Raw genomic sequence first — 16,513 nt, forward strand, 5'->3', positions numbered from 1 at the left:
ATACTTAAAGATTTACCATGTGTTATATGCAGCAGCGGTTCCTCTTTTAGGGCAGGGGAGCATCGCCCCGCCTGCTGCGAGCATAGCAGCTGCAGCAAAACATATTTTAAATAAAATGTTCAATCTACATGACCATTTTTGTGAAGTAAGCTGTGTCTCAGGCTCAAGGGCGGGGACATTCCTGCTACTGATTGGCAGCCAGAATGACTTACCTAGAGCCTAAAGTGCACGTGTTGAATTTGCCTGCTGTCTTGCAACGACCAGCCCCACATCCGCACTTCAGCTTGCACCAATACCAGCCGTAAAACATCCGGGCAGACTGCAGGCACCGGCTCCTCATCTGAAATGGAGCACTATATCAGCCTGCTCCGACCAATCATGGCGCTACGCCCATGCTGAAAACAGCATGAGAGCAGCTCCAAGATTTGTTAGGGTTCTCTGGCCCTTCAATTCCGAGACAGGCTCCATGGTTTGAACAGTGGAGTACCTTCCTTGAAGACACCAACCGCAGGGTGGTCCAGCGACTCTGGGGTCTTCCCTGCAATTGAGATGTAAGTACTTTTGTTTTTATTTTGTTCATTCCCCAAATATACCCTTCTACAAAATGCCCATGTTTCAAAAAACACACAGATGATTAACTAGCTCTGAGAGTTGAAATACAAATGCAGAGAGCTATGCTGACACAAAGCACAATACTACTTCTGGAACGTCTGGCCAGTCTTTAACCCCTTCGCTGCTGGCCCGTTTTCGCCGCTGTGCGGTAAACAAACGAACAGGGCGGGGCCGTGACGAACCCCAGCCGTCATCCGCAAACGAGCACCGCGGAGCGTGACGGCTGGGGTTCGTCACCAGCATGTGAGGGGTTAAGGGATAAATATATTCTACTATAACCAAACAAAAAATATATTGTGCTTTCGCCCTGAGCATGTGGTTCAAAGACTGCGTGCTTTCACTGGTTCCAAACCTTGCACTGTCTGAGTCTACTCACACACAGACTGGTGAGCTGGTGCATGAGCACATAGAGCTTTCTTGCCACATAGGAGAGTGTGCTCAACAAATACCCTTGCGTCGGTTTAATATTGTCACATATTATGCAAGTGCCATTAAACAATACGGTGAGTGATGTGTTAAATAAACGATTATTATTATTGAAGTGATGTTTCGATCCTAAGTGGTCTAATGCATGTTCAAGGGTTCTACCCTTTCTCTGTCAGTGAAAGAACACTCCTAGTCAGCGGCGGCTCCTTCGCTATGACGGAGAAGTGTCGCCTCACCACCAGCAGCTGCAAAAAAAAAATGATAATAAACCAGGTTATTATCAATTTTTCTCTCTCCCGGGCGAGTCTTGGGGACGCGGCTTTCGTGGGGGAGTGGTGGACACTGTTGTCAGTGCACATGTGGGTGTGGCTGGCTGTCTCAGGACGGCCATACCAACATGCACACTGAAGCTGTATCCAACTCGAGCTGTGTTGCCAAGTTGGATCCAGCAGGCACAGGCTCCCAGTCTCAAAGGGAGCACAAATCAAGGGCGCTCAGGCCAATCCTGACCCTGCTCTCATGCAGCATGAGAGCAGCATCATCATAGCTGCCACGGTTTCAGATTGCTATGTGTGACATTTTCACAATTTCAGTGTAATCATGAGTGACATTTCAACAACTATGAGTGACACTTTCTCGTGGGCAAAATCACGCAATGAAGAAGGGGGAAACATATACATTTTAGAAATGACACCCATTTGAGCAACGATAAACTGTAAGATCTTGAAACTGGTGCAGACTGATCTTTGCAAAATGCATTGTAACCCTCTGCGCTACTTTTTGGTGAGTCAAAACTTCTACTAGACAAGTAACTCTCCAGCAGGAGCTTTTACACCCATAAGTTATGTCTAAACACAGCACCCTTACTCAGCTCAGCTTGTGCGGCTGAACCACAAGTAACTAAAGGATCTCTGTGGCAAAAGCATTAACCCGCTGAGCTATCTACATAAAATACAGTTCGGTGATGTCAAAGTACACCTTCTTTGTTGCACCCTCTGCACTGGCAGGAGCATTTCGCTCTGCACCTGCAGTGTGTTATAGAAAGATCAGAGCTGGCCAGATGAAATCTGAAACCAGTTCTGCTCAGTGAAGGTACACTCTGTCTTCCATAAAGATAATGCAATGGGTCTCCCTGCTTTCCACGGCCTGCAGTTTCCATTCAAGATTTATGGCTTTCCCTTAACTCCCTGCTGGATTCAAACCCATACAAAATAAAACCGTGCAAGAGGCTATTTAGATAGATTGTGTATTTTAGCTTTCAATACTGACTTAAATTAGACTACGCACACTTAAGAGTTCAGTAGTTATGTCTGAAATCACGCCGCACCAAAAACAATTACACCCATTATGCAAGAAGCCATAGCTCTGCCCTGGCAACACAGGCATCAGCCACAATTCGAATCCTTTCCACTCTGAATGATTTTCGATAGCAAATTCCCAAATTATCATAGAGCAATTTAGCCTCCCACCTGAAGAATACACGTTTTCGTTTGAAAGGCTGCCTCTGATTGGTGGTTGTGAGGAGTGAATTAGGTACGTTGTAAACCCCGTCTTTCAGCAGGTATGTTCATGGCGCATTATAAATGAAATATAATAGCAATTACATTACCCAAGACAGTAACATCAGTAGCAGTCTCTCAGGGCGAGGCACGGTACCATCGACCAGCTCATCATTAGAGTCTGCAGGCCCCAAACTCGACTGCAGCGTCCGGACTCACGCAGCATCAACAGAGGCTGCAGACACCACTTAACCCAGTACTAGTCCAGCACTGCAGCCAGCGCGGTCCAATCCCAAGTCGACCAGCAGCACGGCAGCACGCCAATAATAAAACAATTTGCAGCACAGAGCCATACATCACGAGGCACAACTTAATAACTGCGACACGATTCTTCATACGGGCCGCACTTTGCCTAATGACTTCCCGCAGCAGCAAACACGGGCCTGGGCATGATGGTGTGGCTCAGGAACTCCAATGGCTGCCCCGGTCTGTGCTAGGGGTCTTAGCTGAGCCGCTGGTCGGGTCGGTTGCCTTTTTGAAATAATAACCATTTGTGTACACCTTTATCATGCTGCGAGCAGCGCTGCCATTGCATGCAGCCTGCCATACGTTTTTAGGTCTCGCCTGTCGATGCGCATGCGCAGCGAGCAAGCGAGACTATAGGGGCTCATCCAGACTTTATCTAACTTGCAAGGAATCGTGGCGATTCCTTGCAGTGCCCGTGACTTTTAAGCTCAATGCGCATGTGCATTGAGCTTAAAAGCGCGTGCACATGCCCCCAGCCGCCTGCCTTGCCTACTCTCTCTCACAGCCTCCCCCAGCTCCGCCCCCTCACTACTTGATTGCACGGCCGCTAGGCCGTGCCTCCCCTACTCTCCTCCCCCCTCCTCCTCTCCTCCCCTGCCTGCCTGCCGCTAGGCCGTGCCTCCCCTACTCTCCTCCCCCCTCCTCCTCCTACTGCCGTGTCGCACCTCTCCCCTCTCCGCCCCCTCCCCTGCCAGCCGTGTTACGTGTTCTGCTGCTTCCCCCTGTCCTGTCTCTCCTCCTCTCCCTCTCTATACCCTCCCCCTCCCCCCCACCACTCCCATCAAGTCCCTCTGGCCCTTCCCTCCTCCCCGGACCCCTCCTCCCCTGCCCCCTCCTCCCCTGCCCCCTCCACCCTTTCTTGTCTATTGCACTTCTCTGCCATCTGTCTTTTCTTGCGGAGTGATGCTGGCTTTCACAGCATGCCGAGCTGCTGCGTGCGTCCCTTCTACATTAACTGGCTCCTCTCTCTTCACCGACCACTTTGGCGATCGGCGTCCTGAAGCAGCAGGTAGAACAGTGTGAAACAAGCAACAGGGACCGATGCTGGGGATTAACCTTCCGCAGACCAAAGCCACCCGACCTGTATAACTCTGTGTCAGTGGTGCGTAGTGTCCTGTGGCCGCATCCAACACTTCCTGTGCAGTGCATATCTGCCCTGGTGAAAATACTTTCTCTGGGGAGTTTCCAGCAGTTTAATGGCTTCACTGGTATTTCCTAGGGAATGGGGCATTGCACAGGAGAGTGTGCCGTCGCCTTTCGGTATCTTTTTATGCGTCGTCCCGCCATGTACTATACTGTCCCCTTGCACACGTACAGTTATATGAGAAGGTGCTCAGCAGGGGTAGGCTGCATACATCCTTTTGCTGCCACTGCTCCGAATGCTAGTCTTCGTTCTCCCTGCTCCTCAGTTGCGGGGCTGTGCTCACACCGCAAACAGTGGTCATTAGAGCTCGGCCATACGTGTCAACGTTTGGGAGTAAGCGAGAGGGAACTTAAAGTTGTCCCAAATTGGTTTGCACGTTAACTTGCATTTAGCTAAATTCTTTGTTTCTTTATGGAATGCATTAAAATCGCCAATCAAAAGGATACACTTCTTTTCAACGTGCAGGCTTCAAGACAAACCAGCATTGGACAGGTGATTATTTATGCAGCCCCTCACCCTCCAGGCTCATGCTGTGACAGCACACTCCTCCATCCCTATGGGCGCCCAATACTCTCCCCCTCCAGGCTTGTACTGCAACATTACACCCCTCCACTCAAAGACACTCCCACGCCCCTCCCCCCACGCACCCCCCATGAACATACTGTACCATTGCACTCTTCCATCCCAGGACACTCCCAGGTCTTCACCCTCAAGACTCATGTTGTGCATCACGCTCCGCCGTCTCTGGAGGTGCCCAAGCATCTCACCCTCCAATATGGCACTACGACGTCACACCCACCTTCCTCAGAAACTCCCTGGCCCCTGACCCTCCAGACTCTTACTGTGACTTCGTACTTCACCATCCTTGCAGGCGCTAAAGCTCCCCACACTGTGCCACCCCACGCCTCTATCCTAAGATACTTTCAGGCCCCAACTCTCCATTCTCATACAGTGTCATCATTCCCTCCAACACTGGACACTCCCAGTCCCCCAACCTCCAGTCTCATGCTGTGCCATCACACCCCTCCATCCACAGGTACTCACACGCCCCCCCACCCTCCAGTCTAATACCGGTGCAGTCACACACCTCCGTCCCCAGGCACTCACAGACCCCTCATCCTCCAGTCTCATGCTGTGCCATCACACCCCTCCATCCACAGGTACTCACACGCCCCCCCACCCTCCAGTCTAATACCGGTGCAGTCACACACCTCCGTCCCCAGGCACTCACAGACCCCTCATCCTCCAGTCTCATGCTGTGCCATTTCACTTCTAAATTCTCATTCAACTCTTGTATTGCATCCTCTTACTCCCTGGCCCTGTAATCTCCAGTCTCGTATTGTGACATCATACTGCTCTATCCCCAACCACTCACATCCCCCCCACCCTACAGTCTGATTTTGTGCAGTCATGCTACTCCTTCCCCAGGCACTCCCAGGCTGCCTACCCTCCAGTCTCATACTGTGCAGTAACGCTTCTCCTTCCCCAGACACTCACAGCCCCCCACACTCCAGTGCCAATCTGTGCAGTCACACTTCTCCTTCCCCAGAAACTCACAGCCACCACACTCCTCCTTCCCCAGACTCTCACAGCCCCCACACTCCAGTGCCAATCTATGCATCTAGCGAGTCACCCTGCTGTGGACGGATTGGTTAGGCAAGTGATGCTGGGTGGGTGTCCAGGTAGCTGGCATTGGCAGTGCGCCTTGGAGCATTCAAGGATGGGACAATATTTGCAAATCAATCTTGAGCGACATCTGAGAGGGTGGCTATTTTAAATCCTACCAGGACCGCCAGAGTTCTCCCTTAACAAATGCCAATTTTTCCACTGCCTCCAACTCTAGCCTGCACTCTCTGATCACCAGGCAAGGCCATACCGGGCATCAGGTGTTTCCCTAGGAGGCTGAAAGGTATGGATGCTGGTTTGGGGGCTTCCGGTTGCCTGCTAAATGTATTATAAGGCCGACAGCTGATAAACCATTTGCTATTGGCCAGCTCGCTATGGCACCGAATTTTGCACATTACAAGAATGTGTTCAATTGTGGCCCGCGCCACACAAACGCGACATCGCCATTCATCAGCCTCCTTGTACCCACTGGAACCTGTGAAAAGTAAAACTCACAAACTACACATTCTTCCCTGCACTTGTGAAAGGGCAATACGAATATTTAGGCCGAAAATGTTCTGCTGCACACTTACACTGCAAGCTAGCGCCATCTAATACTTTTTAAAGAAATAAACTAAAAATAAATGTATCCATTCCAACTAGACCGACATCAGCGAGCCTTGGTCCCAACGCATTTCTTCGGAATGACCTCTTGCTTTCCAACGTGCTCAGAAATACTTTATGGCCTTTTATGCTTCCATATCCAGCAGACAGCTGCAGTGATACACTTTTAATAAACCGGTAACTTGAAGCGTCACCAAAGTAAAGAGAAGCTTTTTATTGTGTTTCCGGTGAGGCTTGGAGCGAGCCCTGCCTGGTGCCTGCACCCCGCTGGGCCCATCCCTTCAAATGTTCACCTGCTGTGAAAAGTCAAGTGCCTCCCTTGCCCGGCAGTATACTTGAACCCTGCCAGAGGTCACTTACCCTATTCCATGACAGGTATGGCTTTCCTGTCTCTCCTGTAGTTGTCTTTCGTGTCCCACCTATGTCAGGGGTTGCCCTTTTACTCTCCGGGGATGGCACTACTGGATGCTGCCCCTTCCTACCAGGGTTGGCCTTTTAGGCCCACCCTCTTGTTGCCTCCTTCTGTCGACAGGACTGCAGCATCCCTAAGCAGTAGCAGGCACCATTACAATATCAGGAGATCTTTTGGGCAGGATAGATGTACATAAAGCACAGACCTGCATTCCCTGTTAACTTGGCCTGGAGCTGGATGTGGGTGTAGACATTCAGCTGCTAGTGCACATTGTTTTACATCAGAACATTTTTAGACTTAAACAGCAGCTACCATGCCATGTTAGAGAGCACTGGCTGCAAGGTGCCCCAGAGCTTCACCATCAGAGCGCTTTAAATCAGCATGCTTATAACAAGCAAGACTAGCACTCTAAATTACTTCCAAGTTTGCTTAGCATAAGCAACAGCTAACCATTCACAAACAATGTTTATATACCAATTGCAAATTAAAAAAAAATTAATGCAAAGCATTGTCATTTACAATGCCATTAACTCTAACTTTAATGCTGCGAGACCTATTGCATTGTAAATGCTTGTTTGAACTGTAGCCGCGGCCCGCACTTCTACTTTTGCGCCCGCGGCGATCATCACCATGATGTTGATGGCGCCTTTAATGATGCGCAGCGGCCGGCGGCCATGAAATACTCAAGTCCAGTGAGTGACTAGTCAAGTTACTCCCTCAATGCTGGCCGCCTCCTGCCGGTCCAACACAGGTTTTATTGGGCACACGGTAGTATAGTAGTGAACCACTAACAGGACTCGCCACTCTAGGATCCCCCGCCGTTTCTCTGACCTGCCAACACCTTACCTCACTTCCTCTTGGCTCCTCCAGGACGATGCACAAGGTCACATCCAATCCCGGGGACCCCCACGATGCCACAGGTGCTAGTATCAACCCCTGCCGAGGGCAGGCTCCAGAAGCCCCCGGGTCTGATGAGAGTGCGAGTCACTGGCGTCTGAAAGCCGCGCCGCCCCGACAAGAAATGAAATGCCACCACGCAGCAGGGGAGGCAGAGTGTAACATTGTAGCACTCTGACTCCAGAGCTTAGCAGTCAAATTAACTATTAATTTACTGAGGGAGAGCACTGCTGGCAAACCAAGTCTGTGGGAAGCAGCAGAGCCAGGGCACCACCATGTAGCCAGTTTCAGACTGGCATGATTAAAATTGCGTGACAGTGCATTTCAGTGCGGTGGTGCAGAACACCACACTGAAATGCGTTAGTGTCACACCCGATGCGTGAAACTTGGCAGGCAAGCATCATGATTGCCGCATGGGATTCTAGGAGCCTGTGCTGGTGAGGAACAGAAGAACAGCGATGCGGCAGGTACAGGTGTGCAACACCCATTGGGCTCAAAGGGCTTCAGACCCCCGTTGTGTGTGTCAGCCCGGCCGAGACAGCCTCCTGGGCTCACATACAGCCGCCCGAGTACTTCACAGGTCTTTTAAAGGCCATTTACTTGCTAACGAGGCTTTGTTGTATGTTTTCACCCCTTCTTAGAGCCCCTGCATCTCCACTCTGCATATTGCTGGAAGAATCATCCCCCGACATTTTTAGTACCCCACCTCCCGAAATGTGCCTCTAGTTACGCCTCTGGGCAGGTAAGTATTTTTTATTTGTTTTTTGTTGTTTTACTGTCATCATTGTCTTCCCCCAGCCCCGCCATTCATCCCGTACACCAGCCACTACTGCTCTTAGCACTCAACGGGGTGGGTGAAAGGCTTTTAAGTTGTTGCTGTGAGCCCTGATACCTGCTACTCCCTACCACACCGCTTTCACATGACACTAGCCGCCACTGGTAATATGGTTCTATATTGCCATCTCGGGGATCTGGTGATATTTACAAACCTTACGCCTTGTAGTTTATGATGTCACAAGAACCCCTCACTGACAATCTTGTACCATATTTCATGACTCATTTATACAAGCACGAAGGTGAAAAATCACATTGACGAGCACTCGCAATTATTAGCAGACTTACGTCCCTTTGTATAAAGTAGAGTAATTGTACCAAGCAGAATCTAAGGAAGTAAACAATGTTTTACTCATGTCTATTTCACTATATAATAAAAGGCATACACCACATAAGCAAAACTGACTGACAGCAACAATTTACTGTCTTACAAATGCCATGGTATGACTTCATAAAGGAGATATGTACATTGTTTCTATCAAGAAAAGCAAGTATGGGGGCGTGGCTTGGATGGCAATGAAGGCAGTCGCCTGAGTTCGAGAGCTCCGCGACCCCGGGGAGAAGAACGGCGAGACAACCAGCGATAGCCCTCGTTTCCCACACACGGAACAGACGGTAGCGTGTGCGAACGTGCGGTGCTGCGAAGCTGAGGAGCGAGCAGTGTGCGTCACGAAGATAAAGGCATTAAAAAGCCTTTTTGGAAGGAGCGCAGGCAGCGAGAGCCCAAGATGGCGGGGCAATAAAATTCAAAAAAAAAAAAACGGACAATAACGCGCCACAGCACGGAGAAAAACCCCAAGACGGGACACAAGTGGAGGTCCGGCAAGAGAGCGAGAGGTAGCGGAGGCGCCAAAAGAGCAAGGAGGCTGCGAGCGCACTGAGAGGTTACAGAGGAGCGCAAAGGCAGAACGGTGGCGGCCATCTTGCGTCACCCCGGAGCTCAACTAGAAGCACAACACGGGGGTGGAGAAGCAGCTCAGCAGGTATCCCCCCCCGAGCAGATAAGCGGCCGTGCGCCAGCACAAGGCGTGTCAGCGGAACAAGCGCCCCTTCGGAGAGGGAGGCGCGGCGAAGCGAAAGTGAGGCGGAAGAGCGGGGCGCTAGTGCTGGGAGGGGAAGAGGCGCCAGTACGAGCAAAGTACTTGCACGAGCACCAGTAAGAGCAACGAGCTACAACCCCCCCCCCCGGGAGCACAAGGCGAAGCAGCGCCGGGCAAAGCACACGCCCCAGCAAAACGTGGAAGCGGACAAGAGAGAAAAAGAGCCGGAATACAAAGGTAGCGGCCATCTTGGGAGGGGCGACAGGCACAGCGCGACGCGGCTGCCAAGCAAAGGAAGCACCGCCACCCCCCCCCTCAAAGGCCTCGTTGGGCAAGGGCCCATCAGGGAATACCAGTGGGGCGGCCAGCGAGCAAAGCGTGGCTGTCCTGAAGGGGAGGCGAAGAAGGCGAGAAAGGCGGCGGCCATCTTGAGAGGGGCGATCCAATAATAGCGCAAACACACAACAACACGAGATCGGGAGAGCAGACTGGCAGTATGCAAGGTAGTGCATCCCACTGACAATCGGGGGGCTCGCTGCGAATGCAAACGCATGCGCTGAGCATCAGCCACCAAAAAGCAAAACAAAGGTCACACAAGAAGACGACCACAGTGGCGGCCATTTTTTTTTTCTTTTTTGAGAGGAGGGGCAGCACAACAGACAACAGGCAACCCCACAGTGGTGATAAAAGACAAGGCGGTAAACCAATCGACAGGGTCGGCAGAACCTGGACACAATTACCCTCGGTGCCTCCCAGCCACAGTGCGCTAAAGAGAGAGAGAGCGACCCAGCACCTGACCACATCGACGCACCCCCAGAACGGAGCAAACCCAGCCACAGGGGCAGGGCGGGTACAGTGAAGTGAGCGAAACACAAGGGTGACACAGCCAAACAAGCATTGTCGAAGAAGTGAGAACGCGTCACCAAACCAAGGTCCAGCACCTGACCCAGAGGGGTAGCCCTGGCGTCCGGGAAAACCAGGACAAGGTCTATAAGGTGGCCAAGCAGGTTCACTTTTGGCAGCGAGGCTAAAGCGGGCACGGCTGCGACTGCCAAAACCACCCCACCTAAGGAAGCACAACATAACCTGCAGAAGAAAGAGAGACTGTCCATACACCAAGAAAGAAGAGGCCTGGAGACAATGAACAGCGATAATAAAAAAATTAGGAAGGACCTGGAATCACCGATCAAAATGAAAAATCTGCAAAGCACAGAGTCTGCGATGGACCAGCTCGTTAAAAAAATAACGGAAGCCAACGACCTAGCAAAGGCCACAAAGATCTCAATGGACAATGTCCAGCTAGAGCTCACAGCCATACGAGCAGACCAGAACAAAACGGCAAGCAGAGTAGCGGAGACAGAAAGAAGGATCAGCGTCATAGAAGACAAGTCAGGCATTATGGACAAAGACATCTGCTATATCTCCAAAGTCTCCAGTGAGCTGCAGAAAAGGCTCGCAGAGCAAGAAGACAAAAACCGAAGGGGGAACATAAGGATTCTAGGCATACCAGAAGATGAGGAAGAAGGTTTGGGCTCATGTGCAGCAATGCTCGAAACGCTGATACCCAAGCTGACAGGCATAAATTTCGAAAGAGCCTTGGAGATCGACAAGGCTTACAGGATCCCTTCCACAAAACAACCGCACATGAAAGGGCCTAGAACGATCATCTGCAAACCCCTTAGGTCGAGCCACACTGATGCAATCTTCACTTTTGCCCGAAGAGGGCAACCACCCATCTGGAAAGGGAAGAAGATAATTTTTACCCAAGACCTCTCAAGGAGCACAGTGGAAGCACGGAAAGGTTTCCTTGCGCTGAGAGACACTATGAAGAGAGCTAAGATAACGTTCAGCTTTGTCGGTCCAGCAAGAATGAGGATAACAGACGGGCAGGACACACGTATGTTCGACGACCCAGCAGAGCTGCGCAGATACCTCAGGAAGCCAGAATTGGAGGAGATGGAACAAACCACGCCAGGTACAGCAAAAAGAAGAGCGTCATCAGATGGCTCAGAGACGGAAGAGAAAGGGGCAGCGGGCGGCAAATGACACGGCGGGGAATGACAATGTAAAGTGGAATGCAAACAAGAACTACCTCAAGGAAAGGACGGAAAGTACCAGAACAGAGCTACCTCAACAATGGGATTTTGGACATGTGTAGAAACACTGATCTGCGATTCATGGGCAGCGAATCATGGACAACCGCACAGAAGGGTAACCAGGGGGCTGAGCATCTGACAATCATATCCTTTACCTAAAAGCACAGCACGGGGGCAGGAAGGGGGCGGGGACATTAATGTCTTTTTAAGGAACCGGGGAAGCGGAGGGCGGGAACCGTTGCTGTCGCACGTTTACAGTACGTTGACAGGGGGGAGGGGGGAGGGGGGGTGGAGGGGGGGAGGGGGTCGGGAGGGAGGCCCTGCGGCATGGACAATCAGAGCCTGGCGGATGTATAATTTTTTCTTTCTTTCTTCCTTTCTCTTCTCTCTCCCCTTTCCCATACCCACACACACCACCCAATCCCATCCAACACCCCAGGGGGGGGGCCTATAAGTGGTGGCTGCCACTAGGCAAGAATAGAGCAATGGGAAGACACTCAACTAGTGCACGTAGGCACAGCGACACAAACAGCACACCATGATGGCTCCCGACAATAGTAGCCAGGCACAGATAGCCTCAGACATAAAGATAGTGTCACTTAACGTCAAAGGGCTAAACCACCCCATCAAACGACGGAAAACACTAGATTACCTATACAAACTGAAGGCAGACATATACGTCCTGCAAGAAACTAGAGTGTCCGCAGAGGACGCAAACAGGTTGAAAGCCAGCTGGATAAGCGAAGTACTGTGCTCACCAGCAATCAACAAAAAGGGAGGGGTCATCACTCTAATCAGTAAGAAAGGGAAGTTCCAGGTCAACGATAACACAACAGACACCATGGGAAGGAGGCTGATCACATCAATCAACAGAGGCGATGAGAGGGTACACATAGCCAATATATACGGGCCAAACACGGGGGACAAAAACTTTTGGGAGGACCTAGAAACTGAACTTAGCAAGGTCCCCCTGGGTGAGCTCCTAATCGTGGCAGGAGACATGAACCAGGCGATGGACAACGCAACGGACAGACACCCACACAGACCTAGTCATGACTCACAAGAACAGAACATACTTAAAAACCTATGCGCCAAACTCTCACTAGCAGACCCATGGCGGCTACAATACCCAAGCGCCAGAGAATACACTTTCTACTCGCACCCGCACAACTCATACAGCAGGATAGACTACATACTCATGTCTAACACACACACACACCTGACCGACACAACGGAAATAGGACCCATCACAATTTCAGACCACGCACACGTATCCCTCTCCCTGAGTGGCAAGCATAATGAAGCACCGAGCAGGAGATGGCGCCTTAACAGCGACATCCTCGAAAACCCTGCCAACATCACCGAAATAGAAGAAGCGATCAAAGAATATCTCCAATTTAACGATACAGCTGACACAGGGGCAGCGACACTATGGGATGCACTTAAAGCAACAATAAGAGGGAAACTCATAAACATCAAGGCACGCATGAACAGGAACAGAAACAAGAAAATTAAAGACCTAGAGGAGCAGATCAAGGGGTTAGAAAGGAACCACACGGCTAACCTAACAGATAGGAACACACTCACAACGCTAACAAAGAAAAAATATGAGCTAAACAGAATCCTAAGCGAGAGAGCATCCACGTGGATCAACAAATACAAATCCATAAATTTATGCTCGGCCAACAAGGCGGGGAAGGCCTTAGCTGGCTACCTGAAAGCCAAGCAAAGGCAGCACTGCATAGCCACAATAACAGACGCAGACAACAAAACACACACAGCGAATAAGCGTATCCTCGAAACATTCAGGAAGTTCTACAAAGAACTATACACAGCGGACACATCGCTAGATGCGGATGGCGGGGCAAGCCTGCTAGAGAGCCTGGACCTGCCCAGTATAAGCCACGAACAAAGAGAGGCCCTAGACCAAGACATAACCAAAGCGGAGGTTGGGAGGGCCATAGACTCACTAAAACCTAACAAGGCCCCAGGACCGGATGGCTTCACAGCCACCTTCTATAAACAATTTCAACCGCTACTCAAAGACACACTTGTCAGAGTATTCCGAGCATGTGCAGAAAACGGCAATATGACAGACTCAATGGCGGAGGCAAACATCATTGTCATCCCCAAAGAAGGGAAGGACCCCCAATTCCCTCAGAACTACAGGCCAATCTCTCTAATTAACGTGGACTGCAAAATCTACGCAAAAGTCATGGCTGCCAGACTAAATGCACTACTCCCCGCTCTCATACACAAATCTCAGGTGGGCTACCTGGAAAACAGACTATCGCAAGATAACACCAGATTGCTATGCCACCTAATCAACCGCACGGCCAACAGCGCGGAAAAGGCGGTCATGATCGCATTGGACGCAGAAAAAGCATTCGACAGAGTCTCATGGCCGTTCCTCAACCAATGCATGATGAAGTTTGGACTAGGCGAAAAGTACAGGGGTATGGTCATGTCCCTGTATAAGAACCCACGGGCGCGAGTGGTGGTTAACGCTGCCACATCAGACACACTCATACTAGAGAGAGGGACAAGGCAAGGCTGCCCCCTATCACCGGGTCTATTCCTGCTCGCCCTGGAACCACTCCTCCACATGATCAGGTCAAATGCACGGATCACGGGGGTGCAGATAGAGGGGCAAGCTTTCAAGTTAGCGGCATACGCAGACGATATTCTGATCACCACAAACAACCCAGAACAGTCAATTAAGGCACTCGTGCAAACAATAGAGGAGTATGCACATGTCTCAGGCTATAAGCTCAATAGGGAGAAATCCGAGTGCAAACCGATGAACTGCCACACCACCAAGGCCGTCCTGGGCACATCCGGCCTAGCATGGCAAACGAAACCCCTAAAATACCTAGGCCTCCTCTTCGGTAGGGACTTAAGGACGACTCTGGACCACAACGAGGAAGCGATGCTAAAAAAAATTAAGTCCAAGCTAGACACATGGGGCCCCAAATTCATAAGCTGGTGGGGTAGGATCGAAACAATAAAGATGATGGTCACCCCCATGCTAAACTACCTGCTCTCCATGCTGCCTCTCACACTCACACCCGATTTCCACAAACGCCTAGACAAAAGCATCAACATGTTCCTCTGGGGAGGTAAAAAACCAAGAATGAGCCTAGCGAAACTCAGACTCAGAAAAGAACAAGGCGGACTAAACCTCACGAACTACAAAGCCTTTCAGACGGCATCCCTGGCCAAACAGGGTCTGCATTGGATTGCCCCCGCGCCAGGCTATACGCCGGTGTGGCTGGACCTGGAAAGGTGTATTCTAGGAGGCGCTGACCCAATCATGGCCCTCACGGCCCACAAGCACCCAGAAGCCAAAAACGCAATAATTCACAACACAAAGATAGCGCTGCTAAGAGTAGACAGGGAAATGGCTGTGAGTATCAAAAGCACCAAATGGGAATCTCTGTGGCACAACACCAAAGTCAAATACAAAGGGAAAACACTAGATAACAAGGTATGGCGAAGCAGAGGCATCACTACACCCTCGCAACTAGAGGCAGGGTACACCCCACTCACCTACACGGCACTACAGCAGACAACCTCCTTGCCTAACAAGGAGTTCTACGAATTCCTCAAAATAAAAGCAGCTGTCACCAGAGCAGGACTAACGAAACAAACACCCACCATCATACAATACGCGCAAAACTTAAACAAGACGGGCCACCAAACAGCACAAATCTATAAGCTAATCACACCACGCACCACAACCCTAAACAACAAGACGCTGGCATTCTGGGAGGAGACCGTACAGAGACAGCTGAACGAAGTGGAAAGAGCCAAACTATGGACGACAGCGTCCAAAAACAAAATAACACCCCAGCTAGCACAAACAAAATATTGGCTACTTCACAGACTGCACTGGACACCAGCGAAACTAGGGAGGGTCGGAGCCAGTGATAATAGCACATGTTGGAACTGCCAGAGGGCCACGGGAGACCTATCCCACATGCTATTCGAGTGCACCAAAGTCAAAGCTTTCTGGGGCAAGGTCTACAACGTCATAGACACAATAACGGGAAGTAAGACACAAAGAGGACTAGCCGGGGCAGCCACCGCCTTCCTAGCGACAGACCTCCAGTCCAAAGAAGTACGCGACCTGGTCGATGTACTTCTAACGGCTGCGGTGAAGACGATTCTGGGCAACTGGAAGGACACCAGCAAAGCCACTTTTAAGCGCTGGTTCAACTGGGTAACCTTCCTCCGGGGGGCGGATAACATCACCGCCAAGCAAAAGGCGGCAAACCATACGGCCAAGGAGAATATGTGGGAAGCTCTCGACACATACCTGGAACGGTAATCCCCCCCCCCCCCCTCTCTTCTCTCTTCTCTTTTTTCTCTCTCTTCCTTTCCCTCTCTCAGGCCCCGCCAGGCCGCAATCTTGCAAGACCAGTACAAGTATTAAGAATGTCTTTTTCTATGGATATGTACAAAATTTATTTTCAATAAAAATATTTTGAAATGAGAAAAAAAAAAAAAAAAAAAAAAAAAAAAAGAAAAGCAAGTATGATGCCACCTAGCGATAGTGAACAAAAATACAGGCAAACATGGCACCATTCTATCAGCCACTGCACAGCTCCACCTCCGACTCAACTTTACTGTACTCTGCACACATCGAATGCAGCAAAAGCATGAACAATACCTGACATCATCCTTGGCTTCCATCTTCCTTTTCCTGCTGATTTGCAGCGGTTAGGAAAGTGCAGAATAAGAACATGAAATCATTGATATTCTCTTTAGCTCCGCCCCATTTCGCTTGTTGTGTTAGCTCCTTTCCGGTCACATTTAAAACCATCCACGCTTTGTGCCCCTCAGCTCATTCTGAAAGGCGTGTTGTCTTCACAAGTGTCAGTCTCTGTGCTCCGTCGGGCTCCCCTTTGTCAGATTGCAATGCCCGGCGGTCAACGGAGCCTGTTCTCACGTCCGAGCACAGTTTACACAAGAAAGAATTAAAGAGGCCGTGTGTACTCAACCCAGAAACCAGGCTT

The 16,513-nt window shown here is 50.5% G+C and overlaps 1 protein-coding gene across 1 annotated transcript in view; it reads right to left on the reverse strand.

Annotated features, from left to right (window-relative positions):
• SACS (sacsin molecular chaperone) overlaps positions 1–16,297 on the reverse strand; it is a 305,612-nt gene extending 289,315 nt beyond the window's left edge. Inside the window, exon 1 of the mRNA XM_078657096.1 lies at positions 16,168–16,297. Coding sequence (XP_078513222.1) covers positions 16,168–16,190 — 23 coding nt within the window. The 5' untranslated portion in view covers positions 16,191–16,297. The remainder of the gene's footprint in view (positions 1–16,167) is intronic.
• Positions 16,298–16,513: the final 216 nt, after the last annotated feature.

The sequence above is a fragment of the Lissotriton helveticus genome, chromosome 8 (assembly GCF_964261635.1).
Source record: "Lissotriton helveticus chromosome 8, aLisHel1.1, whole genome shotgun sequence".
NCBI classification, from domain to species: Eukaryota; Metazoa; Chordata; class Amphibia; order Caudata; family Salamandridae; genus Lissotriton; species Lissotriton helveticus.